This window comes from Struthio camelus, chromosome 5 (genome assembly GCF_040807025.1).
Source record: "Struthio camelus isolate bStrCam1 chromosome 5, bStrCam1.hap1, whole genome shotgun sequence".
In the NCBI taxonomy this organism is placed as follows: Eukaryota; Metazoa; Chordata; class Aves; order Struthioniformes; family Struthionidae; genus Struthio; species Struthio camelus.
Window position 1 is genome coordinate 20,358,898 of NC_090946.1, and position 16,126 is coordinate 20,375,023.

Below are 16,126 nucleotides of genomic sequence, written 5' to 3' on the forward strand. Positions count from 1 at the left end.
CCTTCACACATTCAGTTTCATTAAAGGGTGGGCAGCCCACTGAAGATGCAACTAAAACTGGTCCTACTGCTGTGTTAGTGCATTCATATCTGATGCAGTTTGAAATCCAAACACTACCAGGCTGTTTAAAAACAGAATCAATACTAACAGCTTAGCAAAAACAGTATTACAAATATTCATTATACAATTCCTTTGAACACAATCCTGTCTCAATCAAAGATACTATTTATAACAAAACATGACCTAGATGCACCTTTTTAAGTACAGTTCAACAGAGTCCACTAAAACAGTCCACTAAGAAAGTTCTAAAATATTCAATTGACTATAATTCTCTGATAAATTAAAATCACTCAAACCCTGTGGATATTGATATGATTGCAAAACTATTCTTAGTATTTGGCCACATAAAGCACTTCTCTGCACTTTTTCTATGCCAATGTGTGTACAGTATCTTATTAAGGTTTTCTTTACTTCTGAAGGAATAAAACATTTATAAACTTACCTTAAAATTGGAAACTGTGCCGTTGTTGAAAGTGTGGAGACAAGACAAATTCTTACAGCTACCACAGCAAGTTGTTAAATCTTTTGGAGGCTCATAGACTTGGTTCTGCCAAAATCAAATAGGTCCCTGTATGATATCAGCTTTGCAGCTTGACCCTTAACTAGTGTAAGGGGCAGATTTTTTTCAGGTATTTGGATTTTAAGGATAGTTTTTAAATAACTTTCAAAAACTGCATAGCTTGCATTTTCATGCACTGCATATTCATGAAGTTTTATAAAATACACTCAATGATAATTGAAGTGAATGGGAAGAAGTTCCAACTCTGAGAATGAATTAGTCTTTGTACCATTTTCAAAATGTATGTCTGACAGCTTACTCAACAACCACTGAAATTTTGGCTTTTCACACATTAGACACCAAATACATAAGTAATTAGAAAAACTAATCCATAAAGCAGGCGGCAGAAACTCTTCCCATGGTAATATATCACACTTTGTAAAAAGACAAGATTTCATTTGCTTATTTAATAGTCATTTTCACATTTATAAATATTTTTCTCTTCCCCATTTTTATTGGCATAATGTCTGCTAGGAATTTGTACCAGTTCATGCATAATAGAGATAAAGCTGTAGAGGGATGCGGGGTGGCAGTATGCTATTTGTTCTTTAGGGATTAGCGCAGTACTCTGTACGGACGTCTGCTGAGCACTGGACTAGCTGCTTTAAAATCTGAGCTGGTACCTCAACTCGCATCCTTCTGCACTGTCACTGAGTACAAATTTGTCCAGACCTTCAAGCCATCTCTGTGACAGGTTAATGTAAAATGCTCCCTAAACATACTCTCAGCTGTGAGAAACTTAGATCCAGTAAGGTCACTTGTCTTCCAGAAGGTGAGCTATAGCAGGGTTATTATTAAATTGTCGTACCTGTTCTGTGCCCCAGTCAGACAAACTCAGCCCATCTCTCTGTATCTAAATAGGTCATTTATACGGAAAGTAAATCACATAGCAAAGCACTTTGTGAGTCTAGGACAGTCACTATACAGGAGCAAAAATAGATTATTTACACTGGGGAGAAAAACACTAAAGGGAGAGAGGTTTTTATAAACTTTAATTAGAAGAGCTGTAGCACATCTTTAGAGGGGGACCACACAGGTACTCTCTCCTGTTTCCACAAGTGTAATCTACTCACTGAAAAACCAAAAAATGTTATTAAGACCCTCAGCCAGAGTCTACATGTCTAAAATTCTAAATTTCTTACAGCTTTGCACTTGACAGCACAGTCTATTGAGAAGGTGTTTATCTGGTAATATTTAGTGGAGGGATCAATCACATTTGTACAGTAAGAAATATGGCAAATGCCATCAGGAGCGTGTTCCACAATTTTCTGTCCAGGAAGCAGCACACCTCTCTCATTACTCAGGCAAACTTTGTCTCTCGCTACAAGAAAACACAAAAACAGCAGGTGCAGGAAAATCAGCTTTGTGTCATAACTCAATTAAAAAACGTTTCAAACTGTAAAATGGGAGTGGAAAAAGCTTCTGTATCTCTCCAAAAATGACAGGTCATTTTCAGACATCAGCTGTAACTAATAGTAGTTATAATGCATCACAACAAACCCAAAGTTATTGCAAACATAATTATGCATGAAATCTAAGTAAGTGTATTATAATATTCTATTAGCAGGACGATCAAAATGACAGTGCAGACTGTCATTGCAGTAGGTTAGTGGAACTATTTTTGATCTGGACATTGAGTGTGTTTTTTAGTTTCTTGCTCGAGTCCTCTCTTCACCTCTGCAATGTGCGGGCTGCTCAGTTAACACCTTCCAACTTTCCTCCCATTCTAGCCACTATTTGCTTGCACAGATCTCCTGCTGCAGCAATCAACAGAGTACAACGGCAGGTTATAATCAATCAAGTATTTACTGAGGGGTCCTATTTTTATTTACTTTTCCTTATACTATTTGTGAATTACATCAGTCAATTCTTTCCTTCTCAGTACCATGCCGGAAGCATGAACATCTTACACTTTCTACTCTACCTCAGCACTTGAAAGGATATTTCTTTGAATTAAATTCTTTTCCTACTTACCACATTTGTACTTAACACAGTTACAGATATTTTCTGTACTGTTCTGAAACTGTTCATCTATCTGAAGTTTCTGCCCCTAAGTGTATAAAAGCAGAAAAAAAGAGAAGTGAAATGACAGTGTTTGCTTAAGCTGCATGTTTTTTGTTTTTTTTTTTTTAAATAGCTTTCCTTTAGGATTGGAGTAGCTGTATCTGTTGCCCCTTGAAATCTATTTTGGAATCCATTTTGATAACTCACAGTGACAATCAGTTTAGCAACGGTGACCAAATGGGGGTTTGTTTACACCACAAAAATAGAATATTAGTGTCAGTTCAGGAGATACTTAGGACCAAAAAGACTATGGCTGGTCAACAGGAAAATGCAATGGTTTGCCTGTGCAAAGAATTCTCCATACAGTTTGGAGTATATTCTTTCCAGTAATAACTTGATGTAAACAGTATTATAGTAGCTTAGAATAGGTGCACAATTTTAATTTTGCTTTTTGTTGACTTTATATGTATGCACACCTCATTCCTTGTACCCCAGTTTCTTCATCTATAAAATGAGAGTACTGATATTAACTTCACTTGCAAAGTACTTTGAATTTTACCAATTAAAAACCCTTTATACAAATTGAGGACTGTTATTATTTCTTATTCCTTCCTAGCATTCTAAATTATATTTTTTGATTATTCCCACTGCAAGATATTTTCTGGATAAAATAACCAAAAGTAAACTCAAAGAATACACTCTACTGATTGAGAACCAAATTCAGCAAAGCTAATAAGCATTTTCCTAACGTAAAACAAGTCACAGTGAAATAAAACTTTTAGGCTGCTGAGTCTATGGTCTGAGCGCATAATATAGATTGACATATTTGTTATAGCAAATAACATTAACAAAATGCTGACCCTCTAAGCATTTAGTTCTGACATTTTCAGAACAAAATTCTATCCACAAGCGTGTGAAAGCGGTGCCACTCTAGATATACTGCAGGACAGTATTTGGTCCTAAAAAATAAATGAAATATCAGTACTCTAGCCTTATTTTATTCTGCAAGATATATAAACTTAACTGGCTTCTTAAAAACGGATATAACTTCTTGCAAAGTACTTAAAAAAAAAGAATCACATGGTATTCCATATTTCACTGAAAAACTATTAGTAAGATATTGATAAATAATATCATTAAGAAAGTAATAAAAGAATACTGAAAAAAAAGATGAGTTCCATACCAGTTTGCACTGAGGTTTGGGGACTGTTTCACACGCACATTCTAAAACAAAATACAATAACAGAAGCAATAGTTTAGGAAGTCATTTTGCCATTTGCTTAAAATAGAGCAACAGAGAGATCAGAAACTCCAGATTTACAAGTCATCACTGAAGAAGACCTACCGGCTTTTGAAATACACCCATCTGGGGAGCCCAGAATTACATCTGGCTTTTACTCCATCCTGACTCCTAATACCAACTTCCATGACCACCCTCTCTTTTACCTATCAGAACAATTTACAGCATTGTATCCTCTGGACTCCACTTGAACACGTAGAAAAAATGTGACCATTGCAGCCCCTGGCCCCTTTGTGGTGAGGACAATCTTTACAATCAATATAAAGTAATGGAGAATTGTGTTTAAGGCATCACAGAGAGCTGTATGATATACTACCATCTTAGTAAACTGGCAAATTCCTGACCTGTGAACCCTTGACTTTTCTTTCTTTCTTTTTTTTTTTAATGCTATTAATAATTTACTAACTCTTAACAAATTTTCAGCATCAGAAGACTCCCAGTTTGAACAGAAATTCTGCAGTGTTATCACCCTTGGGTATGAAGAAAAATAAGAGAGGTAGGTGCACCATGACACTGTGCACCATGAGATGACTTCTCTATTTCATCTGTTCATGAGCAGGTCACCATGGCACAGAAACCCAAGCTGGCTCATACACATGGCAAATCACCATTCGCACAGCTTAGGGTCCATGCCTTTAGTAATTTTTTTGACTTAAACACAAAAGGCCAGAGTTCTTGTCAGTGTCTTATTGCCTAAGGCAACTAAGATAAAAAACAGTCATTTTACCACATGTCCGAAACGGGCAGCACTTCTCTGGGCTCCACACCTCCACCAAAGACATGCCTAGCACACACTTGAGTTCAGGACAACGACGTATTTCACAAACTAAAATTAAGGAAAAGAAACTTCAGTTAGTACAAGTTTTTAACTATTTTCATGAGCAGAAATACAAATCAAGAGAGAGTAATTGGCTTATTCGTAATAAATACCTTTAGAGAACACGTTACTTGGAAATATTGATGATCAAAACTTAACTCTTATGCAGCAGGTAGCAGTAGTCGCGCAGTACAACCACTTTGGGCAAACATTTACAACAGTTTTAAATTTCCAGAACTCGGGGGCTGAAATTATTCATTTGTCTCTATGATACATAATTCACATAACGTTTCCGGCACGTACATTTTTAAAATTAAAGAGTACATGTCTGGCACTGCAGAAGATAGCTTGTTTATATGCACAACTGTAACTTTGTCTCTAATCCACTGTTTCTCATGCCGAACATCCACACTAAAAGTTTTACACATTTTCCTTTACTTAAAATATCATAATCAAGTGAAACTTACTACACTGGTATGTAGGGCAACATCTCTCTGTAGTGCTACCATCCGCAATAAGAACTTCTCCTTCTTGACATCTGGGTATTTGATCAGAGCAGGCCCCGCATGCTGAAGAAAACAATTATTTAAATCTAAAACACAGGAAGAAGTTTTACCACTGCACAGGAAACACATGCCCATAAGATCATCACAGGCACATGAAAGGCAGCAGAGGTACTCTGCTTTTAAACTTCACTGTAGTCCCTAAAGAAGGGGCTAACTTTCAGCGCAGCTTGCCTTTTCTTTGTCCCCTACCCTGCTATACAGAATGAAGATATTAACTGTGAGTCAGAACAGGAACAAACAGGGTTTTTTCCTCTATTTACTTTGTTATGACATATTTTACAATTTTTCTCTCCTGTTGAATCACTCTCTTTTTCAGGTATGCTCCTTCTGATTGGACTTGACTATCTTTGATCCCCAATAGGGGGCATTTCCTTTGATCCCAGTGTTATCCTCCCACTCGAACACACAGCAAAAAAACAACAAGGACATTCTGGTATTCTCAGTGCAAAGATTTACAATACCTAAGAAGAGACAGAAGGATACAGCGCTGATAAAGAGAACAGCCAAATGCAGTATGTGGCTTCCACACTAACAAAGTGACTCCCAGAATGCTGTTAAAAATAGCAGCGTATTTTAAGTTTTCTTTTAAGGTGTAAATTTTTTTGTGCATGGAAGAGCAAATTAAGACGACTCAGTCTGTGATTCACTGAAATCTATGTGCAAAAATAGAGTTCACTCTAGAGACGTATGCAGGACTTATTATTATCAAAAAAATTAGCATGCAGAAAATAACCATATGGTAACGAATGGAGCTCCTAAATTGATGCCAAGAGCAGAATTTTATTACTGAATTAACTCACTAAGGGTCAAAGCCCAAGAAAACTGAACAAATTTGCATAATACTCTCACATGCGATATTTACTCAAAGCAATATGGGCCATGGCTGATACCTCAGGATACAGGGAGCAAGAGCATATATAATCTCAGTTTTCTTTCAAATAAAATATTCATGTAGCCATATATAACCTCAGCCTTCTTTCAAATAAAATATTCATGCAGCCAACCCACACACGGACACTCACTCAATAGCCCTCAACTCCCTCATCCATAGACTCCACCTTTTGTCTTTTACATGACCCAGGAACACTGTTCATTTGCCCAAAGCCGCTCTTGATGTGACTCTTGATGGTTGCTGCCATCTCCTACACTTTGTAAACTTAATGCTCATTTTACTAACCACTTCTGAGCCTTATTAAGCTGGGAGAGCTGAATACAAGCAGCCTTAATTGGTAAGCTATTATGTACACCTTATTGCATATGGTGGAAACACTCATAGTCTCAACCAGCCAGGATACCATACCACAAATATAGGATATGCAGCAGGTACTCTCCACCCGAGCAGCAATCAGTGTTTGATCCTCTTGACAGGTTGGAATCTGCTCCGTTGGTTCACATTTTGCTGGATCACATTCTGAAACCAACACAATAAATTTATTCCTTGCATTACTCTTTAGACAAAGATAGCATTCCTCCTTCCTTATGCTACATCCCTAAAAAATGGCAGTGCAAAGTACAGAAATACTGAAAGGCACTTTAGAGAAGCTTTTACTTTGTATCACAAGAGAGCAAATACACATTCTTGCCTGATCTTAGAGCACGCGGCTCCCTTATTACAATATCTACACAAAATGAGGTACAATCCAACCCTGACTTTTCAGATGAAAGACAACTTTGTAAATGGTCATATTAACAATGACATTTACAGTGGCTTTCTTTTTGCTCTGAAGTTGAGTTCTTTAGTTTCCCTGAACATCTTTTACACAGTGAATCTTTCTACCTTTTTATAAGAAACCTACCACAAGTGTAGTTGGGACAACAGGAATCTTCATTGTAGTAGGTGACCAGCTTTTCCAAGCCCTTACACTCAGGGATTAGGGATTCACAAAGGCTCCGATTACAAACTATTACAAAAAGGGGAGGAAAAAAAAAAAGAACTTCTAAATTATTTCAAGCATTTCTAAGTCAAGGAGAAAAGTGTCAAGCAGTATTTGTAGTCCGATATGCTTCATTTCCAAATAACAATATGTATACGAAAAATACAACAAACTGTCAAAACACCCTGAAATATTGTTCAGAAGTGTCCAGAACTTGCCACACTTCATGGAGTTTATCAAATGATAACCCAGAGTCCTTGTGAAAATTCCACTTAAAAAAAAATATTTCCTGTGGAAAACTCACTGCAATAACATGATCCCAGGGGGTCAAAACATGACAAATTTTAACTGCTTGCAACCTTTTCTTTTGAAGATGGACTTTTTCATTATTTTTTTTTTTTTGGTAAATAAGGATATAAAAAACTTTTATATCTTACAGCTCACTGACTTTATAGATAAACAGTCATGTAATCTTTTTTTCTAATAATTAGTTACATTATTGATTCATTTGTATTTCAATTTTAAAATAAATCACTAGCCCATACAGCTGAGAAACAAATTCATATCCCAGCAATCACAGACCCATTTCAATCTTTATAACCCCTGACCCCTCTCCTTACCACTTCCCCAAAAGCCCACTAGCTATTTACCCAAATAGTTTCCTCAGTTTTCTGCACAATCTATATATTCAAAACAAAATCATTTCCATCTACGCCAAAAATAGGATGTGTAACAGGAAAACAAATCACAGGGAAAGGATATCTGCACCTTCCAGCAGGCACTATTCATATTTATTAAAGCATACTTACCGCAGATCTTCTGAGGACAGCATGTCTGATCACCAGGAACAAGCATGGCCACTTCTGCAAATCGCTGACAGTCCAAATCGTGGATATCCGAACAGTTGTACTCCACTGGAATAACGGTCTCACTGTCAACACATCTTTGCATACAGCATCCACTCAAAGAAGTTTTCCAGATCTCACCTACTGCATGAGGTGCTCCTGAGCTGTCTGTACAAGCTGGATTAAGGCAACAGAAGATGGAAATAATTCCTCCTTACTTCAAATTTTGGCCACCTTTTTTCTTCCATATCAGGTGTGGAATTACAAACGATAAAGTCTTAAGAGTTTTAAAGGCACTGCCTATCCATCCCACCTCCTAAAAAATCAGTCTAAGACAACCAATACCTCCTTAGGATCAGGATCCTCCTGTTTTGTTTTGTGCCTCCACTGCAAGATGGAGATAAAATGCTAATCTAATCCTTTGTTTTTGAAGCAATGATTTGAAAAGAAGTTACTTTCTCATTTGACACATGGCAAAATTATTATTCAGTTATGGTGATTTATGTAATCTGATTTACAATAAATGCATCTTTTATGTTGTTATTATTCAGCACTGGTGCACAATTTGGTGTGCACAGGCAAAACTGTAATGCAAGCAAACATCAATGCTGGCAGCAAGAACATAGGACATCTGCATATAATTGTTCAAAATGTGTAATTAATTGTTGCTGCGTGCCTTCTCAATGCCTTTGCTGGATCCTTTGGCAAAGGCAAGGTGGAAAGGCGATCAAGACTAGCATACTTAGCATACTAGAATTCATAAACATAATCAAACCATTTTGAAGCGCGTCCTCCACCTGACAAAAGTTAGCAAAATGGTATGTCACAAGGATTTTCCCTGCTTGCTCACTTGTAAAGTTAATACTTTTTGAACCTGCAGAGTCTTCAGTTGAACGACATATGCAGAACCCACGCAGCACCAACCCAGAACTGGACTTCACAGAATCACAGAATGGTTTAGGTTGGAAAGGACCTCTGGAGATCATCTAGTCCAACCTCCCTGCTCAAGCAGGGTCCTCTAGAGCATATTTCCCAGGATCACATCCAAACTTACTAGTAATCAAGAATCTGACCACCAACTTGCAGACAGTAAAGAAGAAAAACATATCAAAACATACCACATTTTTCTTCAGGAATACAGAGAGCAGAGTGAGCTCGGTGAAGGATGGTCCCACCAGCACACACACAGCCTTCTGTCAACACTGAGCAAGAGTCTGAGTCCAGGGAAGCCACCGCGCTATCCTGACAGCTCTCTGGAACTGCACAGGCAGCTATGCAGGCCTGATAGGAGAAGTTTTCTGAACAGAGGAAGGCTGGGAAGCAAATAAATAAATCACTCATTCTGAAGTTGAAATCAGGTGAAGAAGTACCACCTAAACGAAGGAATAAGCCTTGTTGTACTTGCCAATTTAATATGCTCTTCAAACCCAAAACACAGATACAGATCAATTACTCTCTACATGACAAACTCATGCAAAACTGCACAGAGGAAATTTTGGAAACATTTCCTCTTCTCTTCCTCTGTAGTAACATTTTCATCAGGCTTCAGTTTGCTTTTCTGGCAGGAGAGAAATCAAACTACGCATCTGTGTTGACGCAAATTAGTTTAGCTTTTAAAAAATATTTACAAATACTATACTGATTAACAATACAGTGTTTTCAAATATTTGGGTTATTTAGCAGTGCATAAAGAAAATACTGATTATTAAAGAGTTTGGCAAAGCTTTATCAATTACTAAAAGATGTATGTAAAGGCAAATTCAGTATTGTTTTACCTGGAACAATAAAGAACTGGATGAATTCACTACTGTATTGAATAGATATCCATACTAATCACTACCCTGGATGAGATGCATTCTTTTTAAGTGAATGAACAGTTAAATTTAACATTCATTCTACTACTAATGTAAATTCATTGACGTGACTGTCATGGGACACATGCAGGACTAGATTGAAAAAACTTTTCATTTTGATTTAACTCTTAGTGTTGTAAACTTCCAGCCTGATTTTTCACTGGTTCAAAACAGTGCTTAATGCAGGTTGTGTACAGCACAACAATGGAGAACTGAGGATGACTCTGAATGTCAGCAGTGCGGCCCTGTGAACAGCCAGAATAAAGGATCCTCATCATCACTGGATGTAATGATACCTAAATCACACAGCAACACATGTGGAACCATGGCAATGAGGGAAGGTCAAAGGCCAATTCACAAACGGATAGTCTGCTTAGAAATGAGGAAGGTTCAAGTTTAGATTTTACAGATTAATTGGGAGAGGAGGTTGATGATATTCAGCTCCTTGCTTCTAAGAACAGCCATACTGCCCCACAGGAAATACCTGTTATAACCCTATAATCAAAAGAGCTCAGGCTTTTAAAGTCACAGTCCACAGCATGTCAAGGCTTAGTGACCAGAAAACAAAGCGCTACTTCATGTTTTTTGCTTACTAGGCATGCACCACCAGAGGTCACTGTGGTATAAAAATGAAAAAGAATGCTACATCCTTTCAAGATGGATTAAATACTTAACTATATTTACAGATATATTTTGTGAACTGTCTTTTTAAATAGCTGTTACTAAAATCCATATAAATAGAAGAAAAATTATAAAAAACTAGCTGGTTTTGAACTATAGACTCCATGACTGTCAGTTATATTTGTAGCACTGTAGCACATGCCTTTGTGAAGCCTGCACTCATGTACCCACCTGAAATCACTTTAACCAAGAAACTACAGGCTTTTTCTATGTACAGGAAGTATTCTTATTTTGGAGGCTCACACTTCATCAATAGGTTATTCCCTTCTCAAACACTGAAATCACAGACCTCCACGTTATCAAATCCATAGGACTTTTCCTAGGAGATCACTGATAGCATCGAGAGATGCAGTAATCTAAATCTTCTTTTTACTTTACTGATGCCTATAGGCCCCTTTTGGCCTTACGCTTTAGTATACTGCTAAGGCCGATGTACTCAGCCAGGATCCTCTAGCTCTCAGGTATTACTCCTTACTCTTGTCTAATCTCAAAGACATCTCATTTCTGTAATCCTTCTTCCACGCAAAGGCACACATTTCTGAGGAACCATTAGGCAGATGGTGCCCATCTGAAGTAACAGAATTTTCCTTCTATGGCTTTCTCCTCCCCACAACTAGTTCTGCTGTGTTCTGGCCTTACCAGGGGAAAACGGCTAAAAGAAATGACCGCTATATTGCAAGTGAGACGATCTGACTTCCACAATTTAGTACATTACAGACCAGAAGTAGGATCCTGAGCGAGTTTCTTTACCTTACCATCAGTGTAATGAGTAGAGTGAGAGTGATTCTTTTTGCATACCGCTTTGAATTGTATGACAGAAACTGCTGAATTTATTATCTCAGTAATCACTTCCAAGGCATTTCAGGACTTCTTAAGCACTGATATTCTCAACTTACAGCAACTCTAGGCAACGCAAGCTTTGCCTCTGTGAACGCTTGAGTTACACATACACGCAGAATACTTACGGCAGTAATCGGAGCTTCTCCATTCTATACAAATATTAAATTTGTTGCACATTGCCACATAGGCAGCTAGAGAGATGCACGGATTTCGAATGTACTCTGTGTCTTGGACCCATATATCACAGAATAGCTGAGGTGGAACCTAATAAAGAAAAAAATCAAAAATATCGCACCTTCTTAGGGACCCTGTTATGCAGGAGATAAATCAACCTTGTCTTACAGTTGTATCACTAGAAACAAGGAAGCCAAAAGTTCTTCATTCACAATAAGCAAGAGGTTACCAGCCTTCACTAGTGTATGTACGGGCACTTAAAAGTAAGGCTCCTGGACTGTGGAAAAAAACGTAAGGCAACCTTATATTCCCCAGTTTCATTTACTAGAAATGCCAAGGCAAACGCTAATATAATCTTTCCAATGGAAAGCATAATTACTTGTCACTTCCTATTCTTCTTCCTTTTCATCTATGTTTTTGTCTATTTTTGGTCTCCTCTTTATCAAACTCAACAATATACAAGAGGTGAAATGGTAAATATACTGATATGAGCATAAATAAGTATTTCATTTGCTGTTCTTACAGTGAGGGGAGTTGGTATGCTATGATTTTTCTCTGTGGATTGTTAAAGCACACTGTGAGTTTGCTAATTGCACGGGGTATGCTTTAAATGGTCTGTTGTACCCTCTTGTAACTCTAACCTGGAACTTTTGCTCTAGAGCCTTTGAGAATGCAGGCTCTGACATTATCTATTGCCATTTAGAAGCTGTTAACTTACTGAACACTTAAGGATCGTCCCACCTGAATTACAATCTAAAATTATTCTATTTTACTTTGTTTGACATCATATTGACACTGCTGAATTATCTGAGATCGCTTTATAAATTAAACAGTATTGTCAAAGCTAATATAGAGGTATACTATTAATTTTTGAAAGTGTTAATTGCATACTGCAACTGTCATATCAAGCTGCAGCGCTCTTCAATTATTTTTTAGCTTGCAACTATACAAAAAAAGTATGCACATCATTCTTTAGATGTGGTTATGTGTAGTTACACATACAACGCAAGCATCAAATATACAAAATTATATCAGAACTGCATCTCTCCCAAAATGTAAGCCCCTAAAATAGTTAACGTACATAAGGATGACAGCTGCTGAAGGTCTGGTTTAATACCAGGCTTAAGCACTCCGAGCAGTCCATGACTGAGCAATTAGTTTCCTGATGCCTGTCTTCTCCAACATACTTTAATGTGTTTGGCACTTGCCAGCTGTCTATAAAAGTTGACGGAGCATCACTACTTTTGCTTAAAACTGTCCTGTTGGGTAGCATCAGGTCATTTTCCAAGCTTCCATCACAAAAACCTATGTATTACCAGCAGAAAAAAAACAGGTTAACACTGCACAATACATTTGTTAGTATGTCTGAAGTGGCATATTCAAACAAGTAAATAGGTCTAGTACCTGGCAACTTACACAGCATGCAAGTATTGTAATCCACAACAGATGTGGAAAGTCTCTGGTAGGATCAAAATACACCAATTCTGTGCACAAACAAATTAAGTAGAGTGGAAGTAAAGAGGCAAAGGATGGGGAGAAAAAGAGGGAGTACAAATTTTAAAAGGCAGAATTCTGTCTTGTGAATTGTAGATGGGTGAAACTTATCACACATCAAAGAGCTGTTCAGGAAGTCCAAAGAGAGCCCAGCTATGGCACGCAAACTTCACTCCTCAGTTTCATAAGCACTAAACAAAAATGTATTTTTAAAAGGAAGCACCTTCATGTATAGCAACAAATGAAAACTGTAAATGTTAGTGGGAAAGGGAACTTGCACAAAATGCCAAGATGCTTATCTGATATTGAACTTCAAAAATATAACACTCTACTCATGCTTCTGGGCTGAGCTGAGCGTTTATTGGCTTAAGAGCTACCATAGAAAGGGCAGCTTCTGGCACTTCCAGGTACATCAATATTACCCCTCAGCTGGAAGGCATCAATCTTTTCTGCACTTGTTTCTCAGAAGGCAGCATCAGATTTCCTTTCTGTTTAAATTAAGGTAGTTGGAAATTTTGAAATGCTTTGCAACAAAGGAAATACTGTAACACACAGAGAGCTATTTGGTCAACAGAGAAAGGCTGAATATTACATCAAACTCCTCTGAAAGGTCTTTTAAGAGCCAGCAGTCTTCTTCAGAGCAAACCACTGACAAAACTGATACAGAAATAAGCATTCAGAGAGTAAAATAACTTTGAAGCTGTAAATATTAACTGACAAAAAACATTTCTGGTTGAAATTTTTGAGACTGTGAGTCTATACAACCCAAATAGGAAGTGTTTAATGGTACCGAGCGCCTTCAAATCTTCGTATGACTGCCCTCATGTCTGGGATATCTCTTTCCACTTCTCTTGCACATCTGTGGACGAGCAGATTTAAAACTATGGCTTAGCTGGATCTGGTTCTGGCTAAGGCACTGACATGCTTGCACTTCACTTCAACCAGTGATGTTACAGAGATGTCCATGGTCTATTCCCGCATCCCTCCTCTCCTACACTTTACTTCACCAGATGCTATTTGTTTGCCTCCCACTGTAAAATCTGCTCTTTCTGACGCAGATCCTTCCTAGCGATACTTGCTGCTACAAAATAGTAGTGGTGCCTTCAGTTCTATCATATGCATGAAAATGAGAAATCAGGATGCATCAATACCACAGCAGGGCATCAAGGCATCTGAGATAGCTCAAATACAAGAAGTATACTAACAAAGAAAGCACAGGAGACCTGGGTAAACACTAGTATACCCTAAAAAAGATAGCTGGTTTAAAGCTGGCTCTGGTAAATCCCACCAGACAGCCCTGTGCAGGCAGACCTATGCAGAGAAGCCCAGCCAGGGACGAATACAAAAAAAAACCCACAGTGCATTCTCTGCAGAAGGTAGACCTGGATCATCGCTCGCAGAAGACGACACAAATGTGTTGTCATCTTATTAACTGTCCATGTGAACCAGGAATACAACATTCCCTATTTTCCCTATCACAGCAATCAGATTAGTAGAGACAGAAGAAACTTTCAGGGTAACTTGGATCAGACCTAGTAAAAAACGCTGCCTTTATAGTCTTGTTTCTGTTTGATCTAAGTACAATGACAATTAGCTATACAGAATAAAAATGATAATGAGACAGAAGTTCAGGGAAAATTACAGATAATAATCCAATTTCAACATGGCAGTAAATACAAGCTCTCTTCCTTTGCTAGAAACTTGTTACTGACGGCAGGACATGGAACTTGACTAAGCTGTCACTGGTATTTGATACTGAGCTACAGCTATTTGCCCTTTCTGAAACTGGCAAGATATCCACTGCAATTATGAACTCTATATCCCTGGTTTCCAGCTCCAATTTACAGCAGATAATTTTACAGATTCAGGTATCAGAGCAGGGATTTACATCAACACATCTATGCTTGCAAAAGCTACAGCACCAACAGTTTACCCAAGGTTATGATTTTTAGAGAGAAAGAAACTATGTAAAACCATTGTACAAACCTAGCACTAAACTCAACATAATGGTTATTTATCCTATTACTTTAAATAATTCCCCCTGAACTATTCCTTCCAAAAGATCAACTCAGGTTGGTTCTATGAAGTGAATAATTACTGCTCCTGTGAATTCTGACCTTTAGAAACTGAAAATAGCACATATCACTTCCTATCAGTTGGATACCAAACACTAAATCTATAAATGAACTTATTTGTCACTATGGGTTTATGTCTGACTTATTTATTTGGGTATGGTTACAGCAGTCATGCCTGTGATTCAAACAGGCTACAGGCAGAAACAAAACTGTGAGAAACAAGTGATTACATGGATGGGCATCAATTACCATTTCAACAATTAACAAAATTAATAATCATTCCATGTTGACAGTATCTTAACCTTTGCAATCACCTGCAATAACTCTTTTAGAAAAGATCCTGCAGAAAAATGGTTTATATAATTAGGAAAACGTGCCTCTAGCTACCCTCTAGCAAAGCATCTGAATGTCTGTGTCTTGCACTACTCTATACTTACCACATAGTCCCAAAGCTTTTGGTTCTCTGGTACTATTAAACTCTATAACCATCACACCTGTGTTGTGAAACCACTGAATTCTGATATTTGTTGGGGTCTCAACTGCATACTTGAAGCCTGAATCCTCAATTTTATATCCATATTTTCTAACAGTAGGCCAAGCAAATCTTGAATTTACTGTTATCTAAAACACACAGAAATAAACAAGAGTTCAAATGTCAAGTATCAAATGCTACAGGTAGAAGAAATAAGGCCTGATTTTCAACAGTTTAGGAATCTAACTCACAATTAATTTCAACAGAAGTCCAGCCCAGATCCACAAAGGCACTAGAGGTAGGCACTAAAGAGACTAGCAATCCGTTAATGTGCCCGGCTCTGCAACTTACCTCATGTCCTTTCATCACAGTTTGAGTCTCTGAATGTACAAGCAGTTTGTTAAATGTCAATGCTGTAACAACAAACCATATTACCTGTTGTATCTCAATCTAATTTGTACTATCCAAATGAGGAGGCGGCTTATTATTACAGAAGAATTAAGATACTATCT

At 37.6% G+C, this 16,126-nt stretch overlaps 1 protein-coding gene across 1 annotated transcript in view; it reads right to left on the minus strand.

Moving 5' to 3' along the window:
- The window catches only part of OTOG (otogelin), a 112,795-nt gene that overhangs the window by 13,504 nt on the left and 83,165 nt on the right, over nt 1-16,126 (minus strand). Inside the window, exons 39-52 of the mRNA XM_068944908.1 lie at nt 15,580-15,763; nt 12,655-12,878; nt 11,525-11,663; nt 9,144-9,338; nt 7,990-8,202; nt 7,103-7,207; nt 6,607-6,717; nt 5,208-5,309; nt 4,651-4,749; nt 3,807-3,847; nt 2,594-2,669; nt 1,762-1,940; nt 503-607; nt 2-121 (exon numbers count right to left, since the gene is read on the minus strand). Coding sequence (XP_068801009.1) covers nt 2-121; nt 503-607; nt 1,762-1,940; nt 2,594-2,669; nt 3,807-3,847; nt 4,651-4,749; nt 5,208-5,309; nt 6,607-6,717; nt 7,103-7,207; nt 7,990-8,202; nt 9,144-9,338; nt 11,525-11,663; nt 12,655-12,878; nt 15,580-15,763 — 1,893 coding nt within the window. The remainder of the gene's footprint in view (nt 1; nt 122-502; nt 608-1,761; nt 1,941-2,593; nt 2,670-3,806; nt 3,848-4,650; nt 4,750-5,207; nt 5,310-6,606; nt 6,718-7,102; nt 7,208-7,989; nt 8,203-9,143; nt 9,339-11,524; nt 11,664-12,654; nt 12,879-15,579; nt 15,764-16,126) is intronic.